The following is a 24,501-nucleotide window of genomic DNA, read 5'->3' on the forward strand; positions in this document are numbered from 1 at the left end:
GGTGTAGTAGTGTGTGTGAGGGGGATGCTGGCACTGCCCGCGCTGTACCTGTGCTGTGTATACATGGTGTAGCAGTGTGAGGGGGAGGCTGGCACTGCCCGCGCTGTACCTGTGCTGTGTATACATGGTGTAGTAGTGTGTGTGAGGGGGAGGCTGGCACTGCCCGCGCTGTACCTGTGCTGTGCATACATGGTGTAGTAGTGTGTGTGAGGGGGAGGCTGGCACTGCCGCTGCCCGCGCTGTACCTGTGCTGTGTATACATGGTGTAGTAGTGTGTGTGAGGGGGAGGCTGGCACTGCCGCTGCCCGCGCTGTACCTGTGCTGTGTATACATGGTGTAGTAGTGTGTGTGAGGGGGAGGCTGGCACTGCCGCTGCCCGCGCTGACATTTGCTGTGGCTATAACTAGAATGACCTTTTTAAAGACGGTTATTTTTAAACCCACTCAAAATAATTTGGGAGACAGTTATATCTCACGTACGTCAGTCTCCCAGCCACTGCCTCTTTTATCCCAGCAGAAGTGTATAGATACTCTGCATCATTATACAGCGCGGCGTTATCATTATCAGTGTATAGATACTCTGCATCATTATACAGCGCAGCGTGATCACTATCAGTGTATAGATACTCTGCATCATTATACAGCGCGGCGTGATCACTATCAGTGTATAGATACTCTGCATCATTATACAGCGCGGCGTGATCACTATCAGTGTATAGATACTCTGCATCATTATACAGCGCGGCGTGATCACTATCAGTGTATAGATACTCTGCATCATTATACAGCGCGGCGTGATCACTATCAGTGTATAGATACTCTGCATCATTATACAGGGCGGCGTGATCACTATCAGTGTATAGATACTCTGCATCATTATACAGCGCGGCGTGATCACTATCAGTGTATAGATACTCTGCATCATTATACAGCGCAGCGTGATCACTATCAGTGTATAGATACTCTGCATCATTATACAGCGCGGCGTGATCACTATCAGTGTATAGATACTCTGCATCATTATACAGCGCAGCGTGATCACTATCAGTGTATAGATACTCTGCATCATTATACAGCACGGCGTGATCACTATCAGTGTATAGATACTCTGCATCATTATACAGCGCGGCGTGATCACTATCAGTGTATAGATACTCTGCATCATTATACAGCGCGGCGTGATCATTATCAGTGTATAGATACTCAGCACCATTATACAGCGCGGCGTGATCACTATCAGTGTATAGATACTCTGCATCATTATATGGTGCAGTGGTTAAAGTTCTGCCTCTCTTACAGGCACCATGTCCATCCAGAAAATCTTCGCCCGGGAGATCCTGGACTCGCGGGGTAACCCTACCGTGGAGGTCGACTTGTACACCGCGAAGGGTAAGTGATATTCCCACGGCGCACACGCGTGACTGCCCCCTTTTCACATGTTGGGGTAACGCAACCCGTGTCTCCGCAGGTCTGTTTCGGGCAGCGGTGCCAAGCGGAGCGTCCACGGGGATCTACGAGGCGCTGGAGCTGCGCGATGGAGACAAGAGCCGCTACCTGGGGAAAGGTACGTCACGTGGTACATTCAGGGGTGCACTAGCAGGCGTGGTACCCCTCACACAGGCTGCATAGTAACGGCGGGGGCTGCTGAGCCTGGGGAAAGGTACGTCACGTGGTATATTCAGGGGTACACTAGCAGGCGTGGTACCCCTCACACAGGCTGCATAGTAACGGCGGGTGCTGCTGAGCCTGGGGAAAGGTACGTCACGTGGTACATTCAGGGGTACACTAGCAGGCGTGGTACCCCTCACACACGCTGCATAGTAACGGCGGGGGCTGCTGAGCCTGGGGAAAGGTACGTCACGTGGTATATTCAGGGGTACACTAGCAGGCGTGGTACCCCTCACACAGGCTGCATAGTAACGGCGGGTGCTGCTGAGCCTGGGGAAAGGTACGTCACGTGGTACATTCAGGGGTACACTAGCAGGCGTGGTACCCCTCACACACGCTGCATAGTAATGGCGGGGGCTGCTGAGCCTGGGGAAAGGTACGTCACGTGGTACATTCAGGGGTGCACTAGCAGGCGTGGTACCCCTCACACACGCTGCATAGTAACGGCGGGGGCTGCTGAGCCTGGGGAAAGGTACGTCACGTGGTACATTCAGGGGTACACTAGCAGGCGTGGTACCCCTCACACAGGCTGCATAGTAATGGCGGGTGCTGCTGAGCCTGGGGAAAGGTACGTCACGTGGTATATTCAGGGGTGCACTAGCAGGCGTGGTACCCCTCACACAGGCTGCATAGTAACGGCGGGTGCTGCTGAGCCTGGGGAAAGGTACGTCACGTGGTATATTCAGGGGTACACTAGCAGGCGTGGTACCCCTCACACAGGCTGCATAGTAATGGCGGGTGCTGCTGAGCCTGGGGAAAGGTACGTCACGTGGTATATTCAGGGGTACACTAGCAGGCGTGGTACCCCTCACACAGGCTTCTCTCTTGTAACCTGTGGGCTGATTGAGGGGAATCCCCGTTATTCTCAGCCCGGCGCGTTCCACCTCCCTCCAGCCCTTGGGCTTGCACGGTTCTGGTTACTGTGTCCCACCGGTACTCTGCGAGTCGGACCTCCTTTGCACGCTCCGTGCGCTCTCTGGTTCTTACACAGGTTTGCTCACTAGTGCCTCTCCCCTACGCGTTTCGCCAAATCAAATTCATGTCCTCCCATGTAAGCAATGTATAGTCTCATCTTGGGACATAGACAGAAAACAAAATGGAGGGCGCAAGGGAGCGCGCTACAACACTTAAACCTCTATTTATACACTCAGTCCGCCACCCACATACTCAGTCCGCCACACACACACTCAGTCCGCCACACACACACTCAGTCCGCCACCCACACACTCAGTCCGCCACACACACACTCAGTCCGCCACACACACACTCAGTCCGCCACACACACACTCAGTCCGCCACACACACACTCAGTCCGCCACACACACACACACACACTCAGTCCGCCACACACACACACTCAGTCCGCCACACACACACACTCAGTCCGCCACACACACACACTCAGTCCGCCACACACACACACTCAGTCCGCCACACACACACACTCAGTCCGCCACACACACACACTCAGTCCGCCACACACACACACACACACTCAGTCCGCCACACACACACACACACACTCAGTCCGCCACACACACACACACACACTCAGTCCGCCACACACACACACACACACTCAGTCCGCCACACACACACACACTCAGTCCGCCACACACACACACACTCAGTCCGCCACACACACACACACACACTCAGTCTGCCACACTCACACTCAGTCCGCCACCCTCACACTCAGTCCGCCACCCTCACACTCAGTCCGCCACCCTCACACTCAGTCCGCCACCCTCACACTCAGTCCGCCACCCTCACACTCAGTCCGCCACCCTCACACTCAGTCCGCCACACTCACACTCAGTCCGCCACCCACACATTAGTGCAGACTCAATCAACGTATGCATTCATTCATTTCTTAAATCACTAATTCCCCTTGAATTTATATTTATTTCTTCGTTCATCCATCCTGGATATTATACCAATCCTGTACCCACACAGGCGCCAAACACTGCCCCCTACTAACCCCATCCCCCCCCCCCCCTCTCCCAATTCTCTCTCTCCCCCTCAGGTGTCCTGAAGGCCGTGGATCACATTAACAAAACCATCGTCCCGGTGCTGCTGGAAAAGGTGACTTTATACTGGGGGTGAATGTTGGGAGCGAATGAATGAGGTTACAGGCTGTGACTTTATACTGGGGGTGAATGTTGGGAGCGAATGAATGAGGTTACAGGCTGTGACTTTATACTGGGGGTGAATGTTGGGAGCGAATGAATAAGGTTACAGGCTGTGACTTTATACTGGGGGTGAATGTTGGGAGCGAATGAATGAGGTTACAGGCTGTGACTTTATACTGGGGGTGAATGTTGGGAGCAGGGAGCGAAGGAATGAGGTTACAGGCTGTGACTTTATACTGGGGGTGAATGTTGGGAGCGAATGAATGAGGTTACAGGCTGTGACTTTATACTGGGGGTGAATGTTGGAAGCGAATGAATGAGGTTACAGGCTGTGACTTTATACTGGGGGTGAATGTTGGGAGCAGGGAGCGAATGAATAAGGTTACAGGCTGTGACTTTATACTGGGGTTGAATGTTGGGAGCGAATGAATGAGGTTACAGGCTGTGACTTTATACTGGGGGTGAATGTTGGGAGCAGGGAGCGAAGGAATGAGGTTACAGGCTGTGACTTTATACTGGGGGTGAATGTTGGGAGCGAATGAATGAGGTTACAGGCTGTGACTTTATACTGGGGGTGAATGTTGGGAGCGAATGAATGAGGTTACAGGCTGTGACTTTATACTGGGGGTGAATGTTGGGAGCGAATGAATAAGGTTACAGGCTGTGACTTTATACTGGGGGTGAATGTTGGGAGCGAATGAATGAGGTTACAGGCTGTGACTTTATACTGGGGGTGAATGTTGGGAGCAGGGAGCGAAGGAATGAGGTTACAGGCTGTGACTTTATACTGGGGGTGAATGTTGGGAGCGAATGAATGAGGTTACAGGCTGTGACTTTATACTGGGGGTGAATGTTGGAAGCGAATGAATGAGGTTACAGGCTGTGACTTTATACTGGGGGTGAATGTTGGGAGCAGGGAGCGAATGAATAAGGTTACAGGCTGTGACTTTATACTGGGGTTGAATGTTGGGAGCGAATGAATGAGGTTACAGGCTGTGACTTTATACTGGGGGTGAATGTTGGGAGCGAATGAATGAGGTTACAGGCTATGACTTTATACTGGGGGTGAATGTTGGGAGCGAATGAATGAGGTTACAGGCTGTGACTTTATACTGGGGGTGAATGTTGGGAGCGAATGAATGAGGTTACAGGCTGTGACTTTATACTGGGGGTGAATGTTGGGAGCGAATGAATGAGGTTACAGGCTGTGACTTTATACTGGGGGTGAATGTTGGGAGCAGGGAGCGTAGGAATGAGGTTACAGGCTGTGACTTTATACTGGGGGTGAATGTTGGGAGCGAATGAATGAGGTTACAGGCTGTGACTTTATACTGGGGGTGAATGTTGGGAGCGAATGAATGAGGTTACAGGCTGTGACTTTATACTGGGGGTGAATGTTGGGAGCAGGGAGCGAAGGAATGAGGTTACAGGCTGTGACTTTATACTGGGGGTGAATGTTGGGAGCGAATGAATGAGGTTACAGGCTGTGACTTTATACTGGGGGTGAATGTTGGGAGCGAATGAATGAGGTTACAGGCTGTGACTTTATACTGGGGGTGAATGTTGGGAGCAGGGAGCGAATGAATGAGGTTACAGGCTGTGACTTTATACTGGGGGTGAATGTTGGGAGCGAATGAATGAGGTTACAGGCAGTGACTTTATACTGGGGGTGAATGTTGGAAGCAGGGAGCGAATGAATGAGGTTACAGGCTGTGACTTTATACTGGGGGTGAATGTTGGGAGCAGGGAGCGAATGAATGAGGTTACAGGCTGTGACTTTATACTGGGGGTGAATGTTGGGAGCGAATGAATGAGGTTACAGGCTGTGACTATACTGGGGGTGAATGTTGGGAGCGAATGAATGAGGTTACAGGCTGTGACTTTATACTGGGGGTGAATGTTGGGAGCGAATGAATGAGGTTACAGGCTGTGACTTTATACTGGGGGTGAATGTTGGGAGCGAATGAATGAGGTTACAGGCTGTGACTTTATACTGGGGGTGAATGTTGGGAGCGAATGAATGAGGTTACAGGCTGTGACTTTATACTGGGGGTGAATGTTGGGAGCGAATGAATGAGGTTACAGGCTGTGACTTTATACTGGGGGTGAATGTTGGGAGCGAATGAATGAGGTTACAGGCTGTGACTTTATACTGGGGGTGAATGTTGGGAGCGAATGAATGAGGTTACAGGCTGTTACTTTATACTGGGGTGAATGTTGGGAGCGAATGAATGAGGTTACAGGCTGTGACTTTATACTGAGGGTGAATGTTGGGAGCGAATGAATGAGGTTACAGGCTGTGACTTTATACTGGGGGTGAATGTTGGGAGCAGGGAGCGAAGGAATGAGGTTACAGGCTGTGACTTTATACTGGGGGTGAATGTTGGGAGCGAATGAATGAGGTTACAGGCTGTGACTTTATACTGGGGGTGAATGTTGGGAGCGAATGAATGAGGTTACAGGCTGTGACTTTATACTGGGGGTGAATGTTGGGAGCAGGGAGCGAATGAATGAGGTTACAGGCTGTGACTTTATACTGGGGGTGAATGTTGGAAGCAGGGAGCGAATGAATGAGGTTACAGGCTGTGACTTTATACTGGGGGTGAATGTTGGGAGCAGGGAGCGAATGAATGAGGTTACAGGCTGTGACTTTATACTGGGGGTGAATGTTGGGAGCGAATGAATGAGGTTACAGGCTGTGACTATACTGGGGGTGAATGTTGGGAGCGAATGAATGAGGTTACAGGCTGTGACTTTATACTGGGGGTGAATGTTGGGAGCGAATGAATGAGGTTACAGGCTGTGACTTTATACTGGGGGTGAATGTTGGGAGCGAATGAATGAGGTTACAGGCTGTGACTTTATACTGGGGGTGAATGTTGGGAGCGAATGAATGAGGTTACAGGCTGTGACTTTATACTGGGGTGAATGTTGGGAGCGAATGAATGAGGTTACAGGCTGTGACTTTATACTGGGGTTGAATGTTGGGAGCGAATGAATGAGGTTACAGGCTGTGACTTTATACTGGGGGTGAATGTTGGGAGCAGGGAGCGAAGGAATGAGGTTACAGGCTGTGACTTTATACTGGGGGTGAATGTTGGGAGCGAATGAATGAGGTTACAGGCTGTGACTTTATACTGGGGGTGAATGTTGGGAGCGAATGAATGAGGTTACAGGCTGTGACTTTATACTGGGGGTGAATGTTGGGAGCAGGGAGCGAATGAATGAGGTTACAGGCTGTGACTTTATACTGGGGGTGAATGTTGGGAGCGAATGAATGAGGTTACAGGCAGTGACTTTATACTGGGGGTGAATGTTGGAAGCAGGGAGCGAATGAATGAGGTTACAGGCTGTGACTTTATACTGGGGGTGAATGTTGGGAGCGAATGAATGAGGTTACAGGCAGTGACTTTATACTGGGGGTGAATGTTGGAAGCAGGGAGCGAATGAATGAGGTTACAGGCTGTGACTTTATACTGGGGGTGAATGTTGGGAGCAGGGAGCGAATGAATGAGGTTACAGGCTGTGACTTTATACTGGGGGTGAATGTTGGGAGCGAATGAATGAGGTTACAGGCTGTGACTATACTGGGGGTGAATGTTGGGAGCGAATGAATGAGGTTACAGGCTGTGACTTTATACTGGGGGTGAATGTTGGGAGCGAATGAATGAGGTTACAGGCTGTGACTTTATACTGGGGGTGAATGTTGGGAGCGAATGAATGAGGTTACAGGCTGTGACTTTATACTGGGGGTGAATGTTGGGAGCGAATGAATGAGGTTACAGGCTGTGACTTTATACTGGGGGTGAATGTTGGGAGCGAATGAATGAGGTTACAGGCTGTGACTTTATACTGGGGGTGAATGTTGGGAGCGAATGAATGAGGTTACAGGCTGTTACTTTATACTGGGGTGAATGTTGGGAGCGAATGAATGAGGTTACAGGCTGTGACTTTATACTGAGGGTGAATGTTGGGAGCGAATGAATGAGGTTACAGGCTGTGACTTTATACTGGGGGTGAATGTTGGGAGCAGGGAGCGAAGGAATGAGGTTACAGGCTGTGACTTTATACTGGGGGTGAATGTTGGGAGCGAATGAATGAGGTTACAGGCTGTGACTTTATACTGGGGGTGAATGTTGGGAGCGAATGAATGAGGTTACAGGCTGTGACTTTATACTGGGGGTGAATGTTGGGAGCAGGGAGCGAATGAATGAGGTTACAGGCTGTGACTTTATACTGGGGGTGAATGTTGGAAGCAGGGAGCGAATGAATGAGGTTACAGGCTGTGACTTTATACTGGGGGTGAATGTTGGGAGCAGGGAGCGAATGAATGAGGTTACAGGCTGTGACTTTATACTGGGGGTGAATGTTGGGAGCGAATGAATGAGGTTACAGGCTGTGACTATACTGGGGGTGAATGTTGGGAGCGAATGAATGAGGTTACAGGCTGTGACTTTATACTGGGGGTGAATGTTGGGAGCGAATGAATGAGGTTACAGGCTGTGACTTTATACTGGGGGTGAATGTTGGGAGCGAATGAATGAGGTTACAGGCTGTGACTTTATACTGGGGGTGAATGTTGGGAGCGAATGAATGAGGTTACAGGCTGTGACTTTATACTGGGGTGAATGTTGGGAGCGAATGAATGAGGTTACAGGCTGTGACTTTATACTGGGGTTGAATGTTGGGAGCGAATGAATGAGGTTACAGGCTGTGACTTTATACTGGGGGTGAATGTTGGGAGCAGGGAGCGAAGGAATGAGGTTACAGGCTGTGACTTTATACTGGGGGTGAATGTTGGGAGCGAATGAATGAGGTTACAGGCTGTGACTTTATACTGGGGGTGAATGTTGGGAGCGAATGAATGAGGTTACAGGCTGTGACTTTATACTGGGGGTGAATGTTGGGAGCAGGGAGCGAATGAATGAGGTTACAGGCTGTGACTTTATACTGGGGGTGAATGTTGGGAGCGAATGAATGAGGTTACAGGCAGTGACTTTATACTGGGGGTGAATGTTGGAAGCAGGGAGCGAATGAATGAGGTTACAGGCTGTGACTTTATACTGGGGGTGAATGTTGGGAGCAGGGAGCGAATGAATGAGGTTACAGGCTGTGACTTTATACTGGGGGTGAATGTTGGGAGCGAATGAATGAGGTTACAGGCTGTGACTATACTGGGGGTGAATGTTGGGAGCGAATGAATGAGGTTACAGGCTGTGACTTTATACTGGGGGTGAATGTTGGGAGCGAATGAATGAGGTTACAGGCTGTGACTTTATACTGGGGGTGAATGTTGGGAGCGAATGAATGAGGTTACAGGCTGTGACTTTATACTGGGGGTGAATGTTGGGAGCGAATGAATGAGGTTACAGGCTGTGACTTTATACTGGGGGTGAATGTTGGTAGCGAATGAATGAGGTTACAGGCTGTGACTTTATACTGGGGGTGAATGTTGGGAGCGAATGAATGAGGTTACAGGCTGTGACTTTATACTGGGGGTGAATGTTGGGAGCGAATGAATGAGGTTACAGGCTGTGACTTTATACTGGGGGTGAATGTTGGGAGCAGGGAGCGAAGGAATGAGGTTACAGGCTGTGACTTTATACTGGGGGTGAATGTTGGGAGCGAATGAATGAGGTTACAGGCTGTGACTTTATACTGGGGGTGAATGTTGGGAGCGAATGAATGAGGTTACAGGCTGTGACTTTATACTGGGGGTGAATGTTGGGAGCAGGGAGCGAATGAATGAGGTTACAGGCTGTGACTTTATACTGGGGGTGAATGTTGGGAGCGAATGAATGAGGTTACAGGCAGTGACTTTATACTGGGGGTGAATGTTGGAAGCAGGGAGCGAATGAATGAGGTTACAGGCTGTGACTTTATACTGGGGGTGAATGTTGGGAGCAGGGAGCGAATGAATGAGGTTACAGGCTGTGACTTTATACTGGGGGTGAATGTTGGGAGCGAATGAATGAGGTTACAGGCTGTGACTATACTGGGGGTGAATGTTGGGAGCGAATGAATGAGGTTACAGGCTGTGACTTTATACTGGGGGTGAATGTTAGGAGCGAATGAATGAGGTTACAGGCTGTGACTTTATACTGGGGGTGAATGTTGGGAGCGAATGAATGAGGTTACAGGCTGTGACTTTATACTGGGGGTGAATGTTTGGAGCGAATGAATGAGGTTACAGGCTGTGACTTTATACTGGGGGTGAATGTTGGGAGCGAATGAATGAGGTTACAGGCTGTGACTTTATACTGGGGGTGAATGTTGGGAGCGAATGAATGAGGTTACAGGCTGTGACTTTATACTGGGGGTGAATGTTGGGAGCGAATGAATGAGGTTACAGGCTGTGACTTTATACTGGGGTGAATGTTGGGAGCGAATGAATGAGGTTACAGGCTGTGACTTTATACTGAGGGTGAATGTTGGGAGCGAATGAATGAGGTTACAGGCTGTGACTTTATACTGGGGGTGAATGTTGGGAGCAGGGAGCGAAGGAATGAGGTTACAGGCTGTGACTTTATACTGGGGGTGAATGTTGGGAGCGAATGAATGAGGTTACAGGCTGTGACTTTATACTGGGGGTGAATGTTGGGAGCGAATGAATGAGGTTACAGGCTGTGACTTTATACTGGGGGTGAATGTTGGGAGCAGGGAGCGAATGAATGAGGTTACAGGCTGTGACTTTATACTGGGGGTGAATGTTGGAAGCAGGGAGCGAATGAATGAGGTTACAGGCTGTGACTTTATACTGGGGGTGAATGTTGGGAGCAGGGAGCGAATGAATGAGGTTACAGGCTGTGACTTTATACTGGGGGTGAATGTTGGGAGCGAATGAATGAGGTTACAGGCTGTGACTATACTGGGGGTGAATGTTGGGAGCGAATGAATGAGGTTACAGGCTGTGACTTTATACTGGGGGTGAATGTTGGGAGCGAATGAATGAGGTTACAGGCTGTGACTTTATACTGGGGGTGAATGTTGGGAGCGAATGAATGAGGTTACAGGCTGTGACTTTATACTGGGGGTGAATGTTGGGAGCGAATGAATGAGGTTACAGGCTGTGACTTTATACTGGGGTTGAATGTTGGGAGCGAATGAATGAGGTTACAGGCTGTGACTTTATACTGGGGGTGAATGTTGGGAGCGAATGAATGAGGTTACAGGCTGTGACTTTATACTGGGGGTGAATGTTGGGAGCAGGGAGCGAAGGAATGAGGTTACAGGCTGTGACTTTATACTGGGGGTGAATGTTGGGAGCGAATGAATGAGGTTACAGGCTGTGACTTTATACTGGGGGTGAATGTTGGGAGCGAATGAATGAGGTTACAGGCTGTGACTTTATACTGGGGGTGAATGTTGGGAGCAGGGAGCGAATGAATGAGGTTACAGGCTGTGACTTTATACTGGGGGTGAATGTTGGGAGCGAATGAATGAGGTTACAGGCAGTGACTTTATACTGGGGGTGAATGTTGGAAGCAGGGAGCGAATGAATGAGGTTACAGGCTGTGACTTTATACTGGGGGTGAATGTTGGGAGCAGGGAGCGAATGAATGAGGTTACAGGCTGTGACTTTATACTGGGGGTGAATGTTGGGAGCGAATGAATGAGGTTACAGGCTGTGACTATACTGGGGGTGAATGTTGGGAGCGAATGAATGAGGTTACAGGCTGTGACTTTATACTGGGGGTGAATGTTGGGAGCGAATGAATGAGGTTACAGGCTGTGACTTTATACTGGGGGTGAATGTTGGGAGCGAATGAATGAGGTTACAGGCTGTGACTTTATACTGGGGGTGAATGTTGGGAGCGAATGAATGAGGTTACAGGCTGTGACTTTATACTGGGGGTGAATGTTGGGAGCGAATGAATGAGGTTACAGGCTGTGACTATACTGGGGGTGAATGTTGGGAGCGAATGAATGAGGTTACAGGCTGTGACTTTATACTGGGGGTGAATGTTGGGAGCGAATGAATGAGGTTACAGGCTGTGACTTTATACTGGGGGTGAATGTTGGGAGCGAATGAATGAGGTTACAGGCTGTGACTTTATACTGGGGGTGAATGTTGGGAGCGAATGAATGAGGTTACAGGCTGTGACTTTATACTGGGGGTGAATGTTGGGAGCGAATGAATGAGGTTACAGGCTGTGACTTTATACTGGGGGTGAATGTTGGGAGCGAATGAATGAGGTTACAGGCTGTGACTTTATACTGGGGGTGAATGTTGGGAGCGAATGAATGAGGTTACAGGCTGTGACTTTATACTGGGGGTGAATGTTGGGAGCGAATGAATGAGGTTACAGGCTGTGACTTTATACTGGGGGTGAATGTTGGGAGCAGGGAGCGAAGGAATGAGGTTACAGGCTGTGACTTTATACTGGGGGTGAATGTTGGGAGCGAATGAATGAGGTTACAGGCTGTGACTTTATACTGGGGGTGAATGTTGGGAGCGAATGAATGAGGTTACAGGCTGTGACTTTATACTGGGGGTGAATGTTGGGAGCAGGGAGCGAAGGAATGAGGTTACAGGCTGTGACTTTATACTGGGGGTGAATGTTGGGAGCGAATGAATGAGGTTACAGGCAGTGACTTTATACTGGGGGTGAATGTTGGAAGCAGGGAGCGAATGAATGAGGTTACAGGCTGTGACTTTATACTGGGGGTGAATGTTGGGAGCAGGGAGCGAATGAATGAGGTTACAGGCTGTGACTTTATACTGGGGGTGAATGTTGGGAGCGAATGAATGAGGTTACAGGCTGTGACTATACTGGGGGTGAATGTTGGGAGCGAATGAATGAGGTTACAGGCTGTGACTTTATACTGGGGGTGAATGTTGGGAGCGAATGAATGAGGTTACAGGCTGTGACTTTATACTGGGGGTGAATGTTGGGAGCGAATGAATGAGGTTACAGGCTGTGACTTTATACTGGGGGTAATGTTGGGAGCGAATGAATGAGGTTACAGGCTGTGACTATATACTGGGGGTGAATGTTGGGAGCGAATGAATGAGGTTACAGGCTGTGACTTTATACTGGGGGTGAATGTTGGGAGCGAATGAATGAGGTTACAGGCTGTGACTTTATACTGGGGGTGAATGTTGGGAGCGAATGAATGAGGTTACAGGCTGTGACTTTATACTGGGGGTGAATGTTGGGAGCAGGGAGCGAAGGAATGAGGTTACAGGCTGTGACTTTATACTGGGGGTGAATGTTGGGAGCGAATGAATGAGGTTACAGGCTGTGACTTTATACTGGGGGTGAATGTTGGGAGCGAATGAATGAGGTTACAGGCTGTGACTTTATACTGGGGGTGAATGTTGGGAGCGAATGAATGAGGTTACAGGCTGTGACTTTATACTGGGGGTGAATGTTGGGAGCAGGGAGCGAATGAATGAGGTTACAGGCTGTGACTTTATACTGGGGGTGAATGTTGGGAGCGAATGAATGAGGTTACAGGCAGTGACTTTATACTGGGGGTGAATGTTGGAAGCAGGGAGCGAATGAATGAGGTTACAGGCTGTGACTTTATACTGGGGGTGAATGTTGGGAGCAGGGAGCGAATGAATGAGGTTACAGGCTGTGACTTTATACTGGGGGTGAATGTTGGGAGCGAATGAATGAGGTTACAGGCTGTGACTATACTGGGGGTGAATGTTGGGAGCGAATGAATGAGGTTACAGGCTGTGACTTTATACTGGGGGTGAATGTTGGGAGCGAATGAATGAGGTTACAGGCTGTGACTTTATACTGGGGGTGAATGTTGGGAGCGAATGAATGAGGTTACAGGCTGTGACTTTATACTGGGGGTGAATGTTGGGAGCGAATGAATGAGGTTACAGGCTGTGACTTTATACTGGGGGTGAATGTTGGGAGCGAATGAATGAGGTTACAGGCTGTGACTTTATACTGGGGGTGAATGTTGGGAGCGAATGAATGAGGTTACAGGCTGTGACTATACTGGGGGTGAATGTTGGGAGCGAATGAATGAGGTTACAGGCTGTGACTTTATACTGGGGGTGAATGTTGGGAGCGAATGAATGAGGTTACAGGCTGTGACTTTATACTGGGGGTGAATGTTGGGAGCGAATGAATGAGGTTACAGGCTGTGACTTTATACTGGGGGTGAATGTTGGGAGCGAATGAATGAGGTTACAGGCTGTGACTTTATACTGGGGGTGAATGTTGGGAGCGAATGAATGAGGTTACAGGCTGTGACTTTATACTGGGGGTGAATGTTGGGAGCGAATGAATGAGGTTACAGGCTGTGACTTTATACTGGGGGTGAATGTTGGGAGCAGGGAGCGAAGGAATGAGGTTACAGGCTGTGACTTTATACTGGGGGTGAATGTTGGGAGCGAATGAATGAGGTTACAGGCTGTGACTTTATACTGGGGGTGAATGTTGGGAGCGAATGAATGAGGTTACAGGCTGTGACTTTATACTGGGGGTGAATGTTGGGAGCGAATGAATGAGGTTACAGGCAGTGACTTTATACTGGGGGTGAATGTTGGAAGCAGGGAGCGAATGAATGAGGTTACAGGCTGTGACTTTATACTGGGGGTGAATGTTGGGAGCAGGGAGCGAATGAATGAGGTTACAGGCTGTGACTTTATACTGGGGGTGAATGTTGGGAGCGAATGAATGAGGTTACAGGCTGTGACTATACTGGGGGTGAATGTTGGGAGCGAATGAATGAGGTTACAGGCTGTGACTTTATACTGGGGGTGAATGTTGGGAGCGAATGAATGAGGTTACAGGCTGTGACTTTATACTGGGGGTGAATGTTGGGAGCGAATGAATGAGGTTACAGGCTGTGACTTTATACTGGGGGTGAATGTTGGGAGCGAATGAATGAGGTTACAGGCTGTGACTTTATACTGGGGGTGAATGTTGGGAGCGAATGAATGAGGTTACAGGCTGTGACTTTATACTGGGGGTGAATGTTGGGAGCGAATGAATGAGGTTACAGGCTGTGACTTTATACTGGGGGTGAATGTTGGGAGCGAATGAATGAGGTTAAAGGCTGTGACTTTATACTGGGGTGAATGTTGGGAGCGAATGAATGAGGTTACAGGCTGTGACTTTATACTGAGGGTGAATGTTGGGAGCGAATGAATGAGGTTACAGGCTGTGACTTTATACTGGGGGTGAATGTTGGGAGCAGGGAGCGAAGGAATGAGGTTACAGGCTGTGACTTTATACTGGGGGTGAATGTTGGGAGCGAATGAATGAGGTTACAGGCTGTGACTTTATACTGGGGGTGAATGTTGGGAGCGAATGAATGAGGTTACAGGCTGTGACTTTATACTGGGGGTGAATGTTGGGAGCAGGGAGCGAATGAATGAGGTTACAGGCTGTGACTTTATACTGGGGGTGAATGTTGGAAGCAGGGAGCGAATGAATGAGGTTACAGGCTGTGACTTTATACTGGGGGTGAATGTTGGGAGCAGGGAGCGAATGAATGAGGTTACAGGCTGTGACTTTATACTGTGGGTGAATGTTGGGAGCGAATGAATGAGGTTACAGGCTGTGACTATACTGGGGGTGAATGTTGGGAGCGAATGAATGAGGTTACAGGCTGTGACTTTATACTGGGGGTGAATGTTGGGAGCGAATGAATGAGGTTACAGGCTGTGACTTTATACTGGGGGTGAATGTTGGGAGCGAATGAATGAGGTTACAGGCTGTGACTTTATACTGGGGGTGAATGTTGGGAGCGAATGAATGAGGTTACAGGCTGTGACTTTATACTGGGGGTGAATGTTGGGAGCGAATGAATGAGGTTACAGGCTGTGACTTTATACTGGGGGTGAATGTTGGGAGCGAATGAATGAGGTTACAGGCTGTGACTTTATACTGGGGGTGAATGTTGGGAGCGAATGAATGAGGTTACAGGCTGTGACTTTATACTGGGGTGAATGTTGGGAGCGAATGAATGAGGTTACAGGCTGTGACTTTATACTGAGGGTGAATGTTGGGAGCGAATGAATGAGGTTACAGGCTGTGACTTTATACTGGGGGTGAATGTTGGGAGCGAATGAATGAGGTTACAGGCTGTGACTTTATACTGGGGGTGAATGTTGGAAGCAGGGAGCGAATGAATGAGGTTACAGGCTGTGACTTTATACTGGGGGTGAATGTTGGAAGCAGGGAGCGAATGAATGAGGTTACAGGCTGTGACTTTATACTGGGGGTGAATGTTGGGAGCGAATGAATGAGGTTACAGGCTGTGACTTTATACTGGGGGTGAATGTTGGGAGCAGGGAGCGAATGAATGAGGTTACAGGCAGTGACTTTATACTGGGGGTGAATGTTGGGAGCGAATGAATGAGGTTACAGGCTGTGACTATACTGGGGGTGAATGTTGGGAGCGAATGAATGAGGTTACAGGCTGTGACTTTATACTGGGGGTGAATGTTGGGAGCGAATGAATGAGGTTACAGGCTGTGACTTTATACTGGGGGTGAATGTTGGGAGCGAATGAATGAGGTTACAGGCTGTGACTTTATACTGGGGGTGAATGTTGGGAGCGAATGAATGAGGTTACAGGCTGTGACTATACTGGGGGTGAATGTTGGGAGCGAATGAATGAGGTTACAGGCTGTGACTTTATACTGGGGGTGAATGTTGGGAGCGAATGAATGAGGTTACAGGCTGTGACTTTATACTGGGGGTGAATGTTGGGAGCGAATGAATGAGGTTACAGGCTGTGACTTTATACTGGGGGTGAATGTTGGGAGTGAATGAATGAGATTACAGGCTGTGACTTTATACTGGGGGTGAATGTTGGGAGCGAATGAATGAGGTTACAGGCTGTGACTATACTGGGGGTGAATGTTGGGAGCGAATGAATGAGGTTACAGGCTGTGACTTTATACTGGGGGTGAATGTTGGGAGCGAATGAATGAGGTTACAGGCTGTGACTTTATACTGGGGGTGAATGTTGGAAGCGAATGAATGAGGTTACAGGCAGTGACTTTATACTGGGGGTGAATGTTGGGAGCAGGGAGCGAATGAATGAGGTTACAGGCTGTGACTATACTGGGGGTGAATGTTGGGAGCGAATGAATGAGGTTACAGGCTGTGACTATACTGGGGGTGAATGTTGGGAGCGAATGAATGAGATTACAGGCTGTGACTTTATACTGGGGGTGAATGTTGGGAGCGAATGAATGAGGTTACAGGCTGTGACTTTATACTGGGGGTGAATGTTGGAAGCGAATGAATGAGGTTACAGGCAGTGACTTTATACTGGGGGTGAATGTTGGGAGCAGGGAGCGAATGAATGAGGTTACAGGCTGTGACTTTATACTGGGGGTGAATGTTGGGAGCAGGGAGCGAATGAATGAGGTTACAGGCTGTGACTTTATACTGGGGGTGAATGTTGGGAGCGAATGAATGAGGTTACAGGCTGTGACTTTATACTGGGGGTGAATGTTGGGAGCGAATGAATGAGGTTACAGGCTGTGACTTTATACTGGGGGTGAATGTTGGAAGCAGGGAGCGAAGGAATGAGGTTAAGGGCTGTGACTTTATACTGGGGGTGAATGTTGGGAGCAGGGAGCGAATGAATGAGGTTACAGGCTGTGACTTTATACTGGGGGGGAATGTTGGAAGCAGGGAGCGAATGAATGAGGTTACGGGCTGTGACTTTATACTGGGGGTGAATGTTGGGAGCGAATGAATGAGGTTACAGGCTGTGACTTTATACTGGGGGTGAATGTTGGGAGCGAATGAATGAGGTTACAGGCTGTGACTTTATACTGGGGGTGAATGTTGGGAGCAGGGAGCGAATGAATGAGGTTACAGGCTGTGACTTTATACTGGGGGTGAATGTTGGGAGCAGGGAGCGAATGAATGAGGTTACAGGCTGTGACTTTATACTGGGGGTGAATGTTGGGAGCGAATGAATGAGGTTACAGGCTGTGACTTTATACTGGTGGTGAATGTTGGGAGCGAATGAATGAGGTTACAGGCTGTGACTTTATACTGAGGGTGAATGTTGGAAGCAGGGAGCGAAGGAATGAGGTTACGGGCTGTGACTTTATACTGGGGGTGAATGTTGGGAGCAGGGAGCGAATGAATGAGGTTACAGGCTGTGACTTTATACTGGGGGTGAATGTTGGAAGCAGGGAGCGAATGAATGAGGTTACGGGCTGTGACTTTATACTGGGGGTGAATGTTGGGAGCGAATGAATGAGGTTACAGGCTGTGACTTTATACTGGGGGTGAATGTTGGGAGCGAATGAATGAGGTTACAGGCTGTGACTTTATACTGGGGGTGAATGTTGGGAGCGAATGAATGAGGTTACAGGCTGTGACTTTATACTGGGGGTGAATGTTGGGAGCGAATGAATGAGGTTACAGGCTGTGACTTTATACTGGGGGTGAATGTTGGGAGCAGGGAGCGAAGGAATGAGGTTACAGGCTGTGACTTTATACTGGGGGTGAATGTTGGGAGCGAATGAATGAGGTTACAGGCTGTGACTTTATACTGGGGGTGAATGTTGGGAGCGAATGAATGAGGTTACAGGCTGTGACTTTATACTAGGGGTGAATGTTGGGAGCAGGGAGCGAATGAATGAGGTTACAGGCTGTGACTTTATACTGGGGGTGAATGTTGGAAGCAGGGAGCGAATGAATGAGGTTACAGGCTGTGACTTTATACTGGGGGTGAATGTTGGGAGCAGGGAGCGAATGAATGAGGTTACAGGCTGTGACTTTATACTGGGGGTGAATGTTGGGAGCGAATGAATGAGGTTACAGGCTGTGACTATACTGGGGGTGAATGTTGGGAGCGAATGAATGAGGTTACAGGCTGTGACTTTATACTGGGGGTGAATGTTGGGAGCGAATGAATGAGGTTACAGGCTGTGACTTTATACTGGGGGTGAATGTTGGGAGCGAATGAATGAGGTTACAGGCTGTGACTTTATACTGGGGGTGAATGTTGGGAGCGAATGAATGAGGTTACAGGCTGTGACTTTATACTGGGGGTGAATGTTGGGAGCGAATGAATGAGGTTACAGGCTGTGACTTTATACTGGGGGTGAATGTTGGGAGCGAATGAATGAGGTTACAGGCTGTGACTTTATACTGGGGGTGAATGTTGGGAGCGAATGAATGAGGTTACAGGCTGTGACTTTATACTGGGGTGAATGTTGGGAGCGAATGAATGAGGTTACAGGCTGTGACTTTATACTGAGGGTGAATGTTGGGAGCGAATGAATGAGGTTACAGGCTGTGACTTTATACTGGGGGTGAATGTTGGGAGCAGGGAGCGAAGGAATGAGGTTACAGGCTGTGACTTTATACTGGGGGTGAATGTTGGGAGCGAATGAATGAGGTTACAGGCTGTGACTTTATACTGGGGGTGAATGTTGGGAGCGAATGAATGAGGTTACAGGCTGTGACTTTATACTGGGGGTGAATGTTGGGAGCGAATGAATGAGGTTACAGGCTGTGACTTTATACTGGGGTGAATGTTGGGAGCGAATGAATGAGGTTACAGGCTGTGACTTTATACTGAGGGTGAATGTTGGGAGCGAATGAATGAGGTTACAGGCTGTGACTTTATACTGGGGGTGAATGTTGGGAGCAGGGAGCGAAGGAATGAGGTTACAGGCTGTGACTTTATACTGGGGGTGAATGTTGGGAGCGAATGAATGAGGTTACAGGCTGTGACTTTATACTGGGGGTGAATGTTGGGAGCGAATGAATGAGGTTACAGGCTGTGACTTTATACTGGGGGTGAATGTTGGGAGCAGGGAGCGAATGAATGAGGTTACAGGCTGTGACTTTATACTGGGGGTGAATGTTGGAAGCAGGGAGCGAATGAATGAGGTTACAGGCTGTGACTTTATACTGGGGGTGAATGTTGGGAGCAGGGAGCGAATGAATGAGGTTACAGGCTGTGACTTTATACTGGGGGTGAATGTTGGGAGCGAATGAATGAGGTTACAGGCTGTGACTTTATACTGGGGGTGAATGTTGGGAGCGCATGAATGAGGTTACAGGCTGTGACTTTATACTGGGGGTGAATGTTGGGAGCGAATGAATGAGGTTACAGGCTGTGACTTTATACTGGGGGTGAATGTTGGGAGCGAATGAATGAGGTTACAGGCTGTGACTTTATACTGGGGGTGAATGTTGGGAGCGAATGAATGAGGTTACAGGCTGTGACTTTATACTGGGGTGAATGTTGGGAGCGAATGAATGAGGTTACAGGCTGTGACTTTATACTGAGGGTGAATGTTGGGAGCGAATGAATGAGGTTACAGGCTGTGACTTTATACTGGGGGTGAATGTTGGGAGCGAATGAATGAGGTTACAGGCTGTGACTTTATACTGGGGGTGAATGTTGGAAGCAGGGAGCGAATGAATGAGGTTACAGGCTGTGACTTTATACTGGGGGTGAATGTTGGAAGCAGGGAGCGAATGAATGAGGTTACAGGCTGTGACTTTATACTGGGGGTGAATGTTGGGAGCGAATGAATGAGGTTACAGGCTGTGACTTTATACTGGGGGTGAATGTTGGGAGCAGGGAGCGAATGAATGAGGTTACAGGCAGTGACTTTATACTGGGGGTGAATGTTGGGAGCGAATGAATGAGGTTACAGGCTGTGACTATACTGGGGGTGAATGTTGGGAGCGAATGAATGAGGTTACAGGCTGTGACTTTATACTGGGGGTGAATGTTGGGAGCGAATGAATGAGGTTACAGGCTGTGACTTTATACTGGGGGTGAATGTTGGGAGCGAATGAATGAGGTTACAGGCTGTGACTTTATACTGGGGGTGAATGTTGGGAGCGAATGAATGAGGTTACAGGCTGTGACTATACTGGGGGTGAATGTTGGGAGCGAATGAATGAGGTTACAGGCTGTGACTTTATACTGGGGGTGAATGTTGGGAGCGAATGAATGAGGTTACAGGCTGTGACTTTATACTGGGGGTGAATGTTGGGAGCGAATGAATGAGGTTACAGGCTGTGACTTTATACTGGGGGTGAATGTTGGGAGTGAATGAATGAGATTACAGGCTGTGACTTTATACTGGGGGTGAATGTTGGGAGCGAATGAATGAGGTTACAGGCTGTGACTATACTGGGGGTGAATGTTGGGAGCGAATGAATGAGGTTACAGGCTGTGACTTTATACTGGGGGTGAATGTTGGGAGCGAATGAATGAGGTTACAGGCTGTGACTTTATACTGGGGGTGAATGTTGGAAGCAAATGAATGAGGTTACAGGCAGTGACTTTATACTGGGGGTGAATGTTGGGAGCAGGGAGCGAATGAATGAGGTTACAGGCTGTGACTATACTGGGGGTGAATGTTGGGAGCGAATGAATGAGGTTACAGGCTGTGACTATACTGGGGGTGAATGTTGGGAGCGAATGAATGAGATTACAGGCTGTGACTTTATACTGGGGGTGAATGTTGGGAGCGAATGAATGAGGTTACAGGCTGTGACTTTATACTGGGGGTGAATGTTGGAAGCGAATGAATGAGGTTACAGGCAGTGACTTTATACTGGGGGTGAATGTTGGGAGCAGGGAGCGAATGAATGAGGTTACAGGCTGTGACTTTATACTGGGGGTGAATGTTGGAAGCAGGGAGCGAATGAATGAGGTTACGGGCTGTGACTTTATACTGGGGGTGAATGTTGGGAGCGAATGAATGAGGTTACAGGCTGTGACTTTATACTGGGGGTGAATGTTGGGAGCGAATGAATGAGGTTACAGGCTGTGACTTTATACTGGGGGTGAATGTTGGGAGCAGGGAGCGAATGAATGAGGTTACAGGCTGTGACTTTATACTGGGGGTGAATGTTGGGAGCAGGGAGCGAATGAATGAGGTTACAGGCTGTGACTTTATACTGGGGGTGAATGTTGGGAGCGAATGAATGAGGTTACAGGCTGTGACTTTATACTGGTGGTGAATGTTGGGAGCGAATGAATGAGGTTACAGGCTGTGACTTTATACTGAGGGTGAATGTTGGAAGCAGGGAGCGAAGGAATGAGGTTACGGGCTGTGACTTTATACTGGGGGTGAATGTTGGGAGCAGGGAGCGAATGAATGAGGTTATAGGCTGTGACTTTATACTGGGGGTGAATGTTGGAAGCAGGGAGCGAATGAATGAGGTTACGGGCTGTGACTTTATACTGGGGGTGAATGTTGGGAGCGAATGAATGAGGTTACAGGCTGTGACTTTATACTGGGGGTGAATGTTGGGAGCAAATGAATGAGGTTACAGGCTGTGACTTTATACTGGGGGTGAATGTTGGGAGCGAATGAATGAGGTTACAGGCTGTGACTTTATACTGGGGGTGAATGTTGGGAGCGAATGGATGAGGTTACAGGCTGTGACTTTATACTGGGGTGAATGTTGGGAGCGAATGAATGAGGTTACAGGCTGTGACTTTATACTGGGGGTGAATGTTGGAAGCAGGGAGCGAATGAATGAGGTTACAGGCTGTTACTTTATACTGGGGGTGAATGTTGGGAGCGAATGAATGAGGTTACAGGCTGTGACTTTATACTGGGGGTGAATGTTGGTAGCAGGGAGCGAATGAATGAGGTTACAGGCTGTGACTATACTAGGGGTGAATGTTGGGAGCGAATGAATGAGGTTACAGGCTGTGACTTTATACTGGGGGTGAATGTTGGGAGCGAATGAATGAGGTTACAGGCTGTGACTTTATACTGAGGGTGAATGTTGGAAGCAGGGAGCGAATGAATGAGGTTACAGGCTGTGACTTTATACTGGGGGTGAATGTTGGGAGCGAATGAATGAGGTTACAGGCTGTGACTTTATACTGGGGTGAATGTTGGGAGCGAATGGATGAGGTTACAGGCTGTGACTTTATACTGGGGGTGAATGTTGGGAGCGAATGAATGAGGTTACAGGCTGTGACTTTATACTGGGGGTGAATGTTGGAAGCAGGGAGCGAATGAATGAGGTTACAGGCTGTGACTTTATACTGGGGGTGAATGTTGGAAGCAGGGAGCGAATGAATGAGGTTACAGGCTGTGACTTTATACTGGGGTGAATGTTGGAAGCAGGGAGCGAATGAATGAGGTTACAGGCTGTGACTTTATACTGGGGGTGAATGTTGGAAGCGAATGAATGAGGTTACAGGCAGTGACTTTATACTGGGGGTGAATGTTGGGAGCAGGGAGCGAATGAATGAGGTTACAGGCTGTGACTTTATACTGGGGGTGAATGTTGGAAGCAGGGAGCGAATGAATGAGGTTACAGGCTGTGACTATACTAGGGGTGAATGTTGGGAGCGAATGAATGAGGTTACAGGCTGTGACTTTATACTGGGGGTGAATGTTGGGAGCGAATGAATGAGGTTACAGGCTGTGACTTTATACTGGGGGTGAATGTTGGAAGCAGGGAGCGAATGAATGAGGTTACAGGCTGTGACTTTATACTGGGGTGAATCTTGGAAGCAGGGAGCGAATTAATGAGGTTACAGGCTGTGACTTTATACTGGGGGTGAATGTTGGGAGCGAATGAATGAGGTTACAGGCTGTGACTTTATACTGGGGGTGAATGTTGGAAGCAGGGAGCGAATGAATGAGGTTACAGGCTGTTACTTTATACTGGGGGTGAATGTTGGGAGCGAATGAATGAGGTTACAGGCTGTGACTTTATACTGGGGGTGAATGTTGGAAGCAGGGAGCGAATGAATGAGGTTACAGGCTGTGACTATACTAGGGGTGAATGTTGGGAGCGAATGAATGAGGTTACAGGCTGTGACTTTATACTGGGGGTGAATGTTGGGAGCGAATGAATGAGGTTACAGGCTGTGACTTTATACTGAGGGTGAATGTTGGAAGCAGGGAGCGAATGAATGAGGTTACAGGCTGTGACTTTATACTGGGGGTGAATGTTGGGAGCGAATGAATGAGGTTACAGGCTGTGACTTTATACTGGGGGTGAATGTTGGGAGCGAATGGATGAGGTTACAGGCTGTGACTTTATACTGGGGGTGAAGGTTGGGAGCGAATGAATGAGGTTACAGGCTGTGACTTTATACTGGGGGTGAATGTTGGGAGCGAATGGATGAGGTTACAGGCTGTGACTTTATACTGGGGGTGAATGTTGGGAGCGAATGAATGAGGTTACAGGCTGTGACTTTATACTGGGGGTGAATGTTGGAAGCAGGGAGCGAATGAATGAGGTTACAGGCTGTGACTTTATACTGGGGGTGAATGTTGGAAGCAGGGAGCGAATGAATGAGGTTACAGGCTGTGACTTTATACTGGGGGTGAATGTTGGAAGCGAATGAATGAGGTTACAGGCAGTGACTTTATACTGGGGGTGAATGTTGGGAGCAGGGAGCGAATGAATGAGGTTACAGGCTGTGACTTTATACTGGGGGTGAATGTTGGAAGCAGGGAGCGAATGAATGAGGTTACAGGCTGTGACTATACTAGGGGTGAATGTTGGGAGCGAATGAATGAGGTTACAGGCTGTGACTTTATACTGGGGGTGAATGTTGGGAGCGAATGAATGAGGTTACAGGCTGTGACTTTATACTGGGGTGAATCTTGGAAGCAGGGAGCGAATGAATGAGGTTACAGGCTGTGACTTTATACTGGGGGTGAATGTAGGAAGCAGGGAGCGAATGAATGAGGTTACAGGCTTTGACTTTATACTGAGGGTGAATGTTGGGAGCGAATGAAT

At 48.8% G+C, this 24,501-nt stretch overlaps 1 protein-coding gene across 1 annotated transcript in view; it reads left to right on the forward strand.

Moving 5' to 3' along the window:
- LOC142484890 (beta-enolase) overlaps positions 1-24,501 on the forward strand; it is a 62,945-nt gene that overhangs the window by 3,770 nt on the left and 34,674 nt on the right. Inside the window, exons 2-4 of the mRNA XM_075584133.1 lie at positions 1,299-1,388; positions 1,468-1,563; positions 3,694-3,752. Of these exons, the coding sequence (XP_075440248.1) occupies positions 1,304-1,388; positions 1,468-1,563; positions 3,694-3,752 (240 nt within the window). The 5' untranslated portion in view covers positions 1,299-1,303. The remainder of the gene's footprint in view (positions 1-1,298; positions 1,389-1,467; positions 1,564-3,693; positions 3,753-24,501) is intronic.

The sequence above is a fragment of the Ascaphus truei genome, unplaced genomic scaffold, assembly GCF_040206685.1.
Source record: "Ascaphus truei isolate aAscTru1 unplaced genomic scaffold, aAscTru1.hap1 HAP1_SCAFFOLD_456, whole genome shotgun sequence".
NCBI lineage: Eukaryota > Metazoa > Chordata > Amphibia > Anura > Ascaphidae > Ascaphus > Ascaphus truei.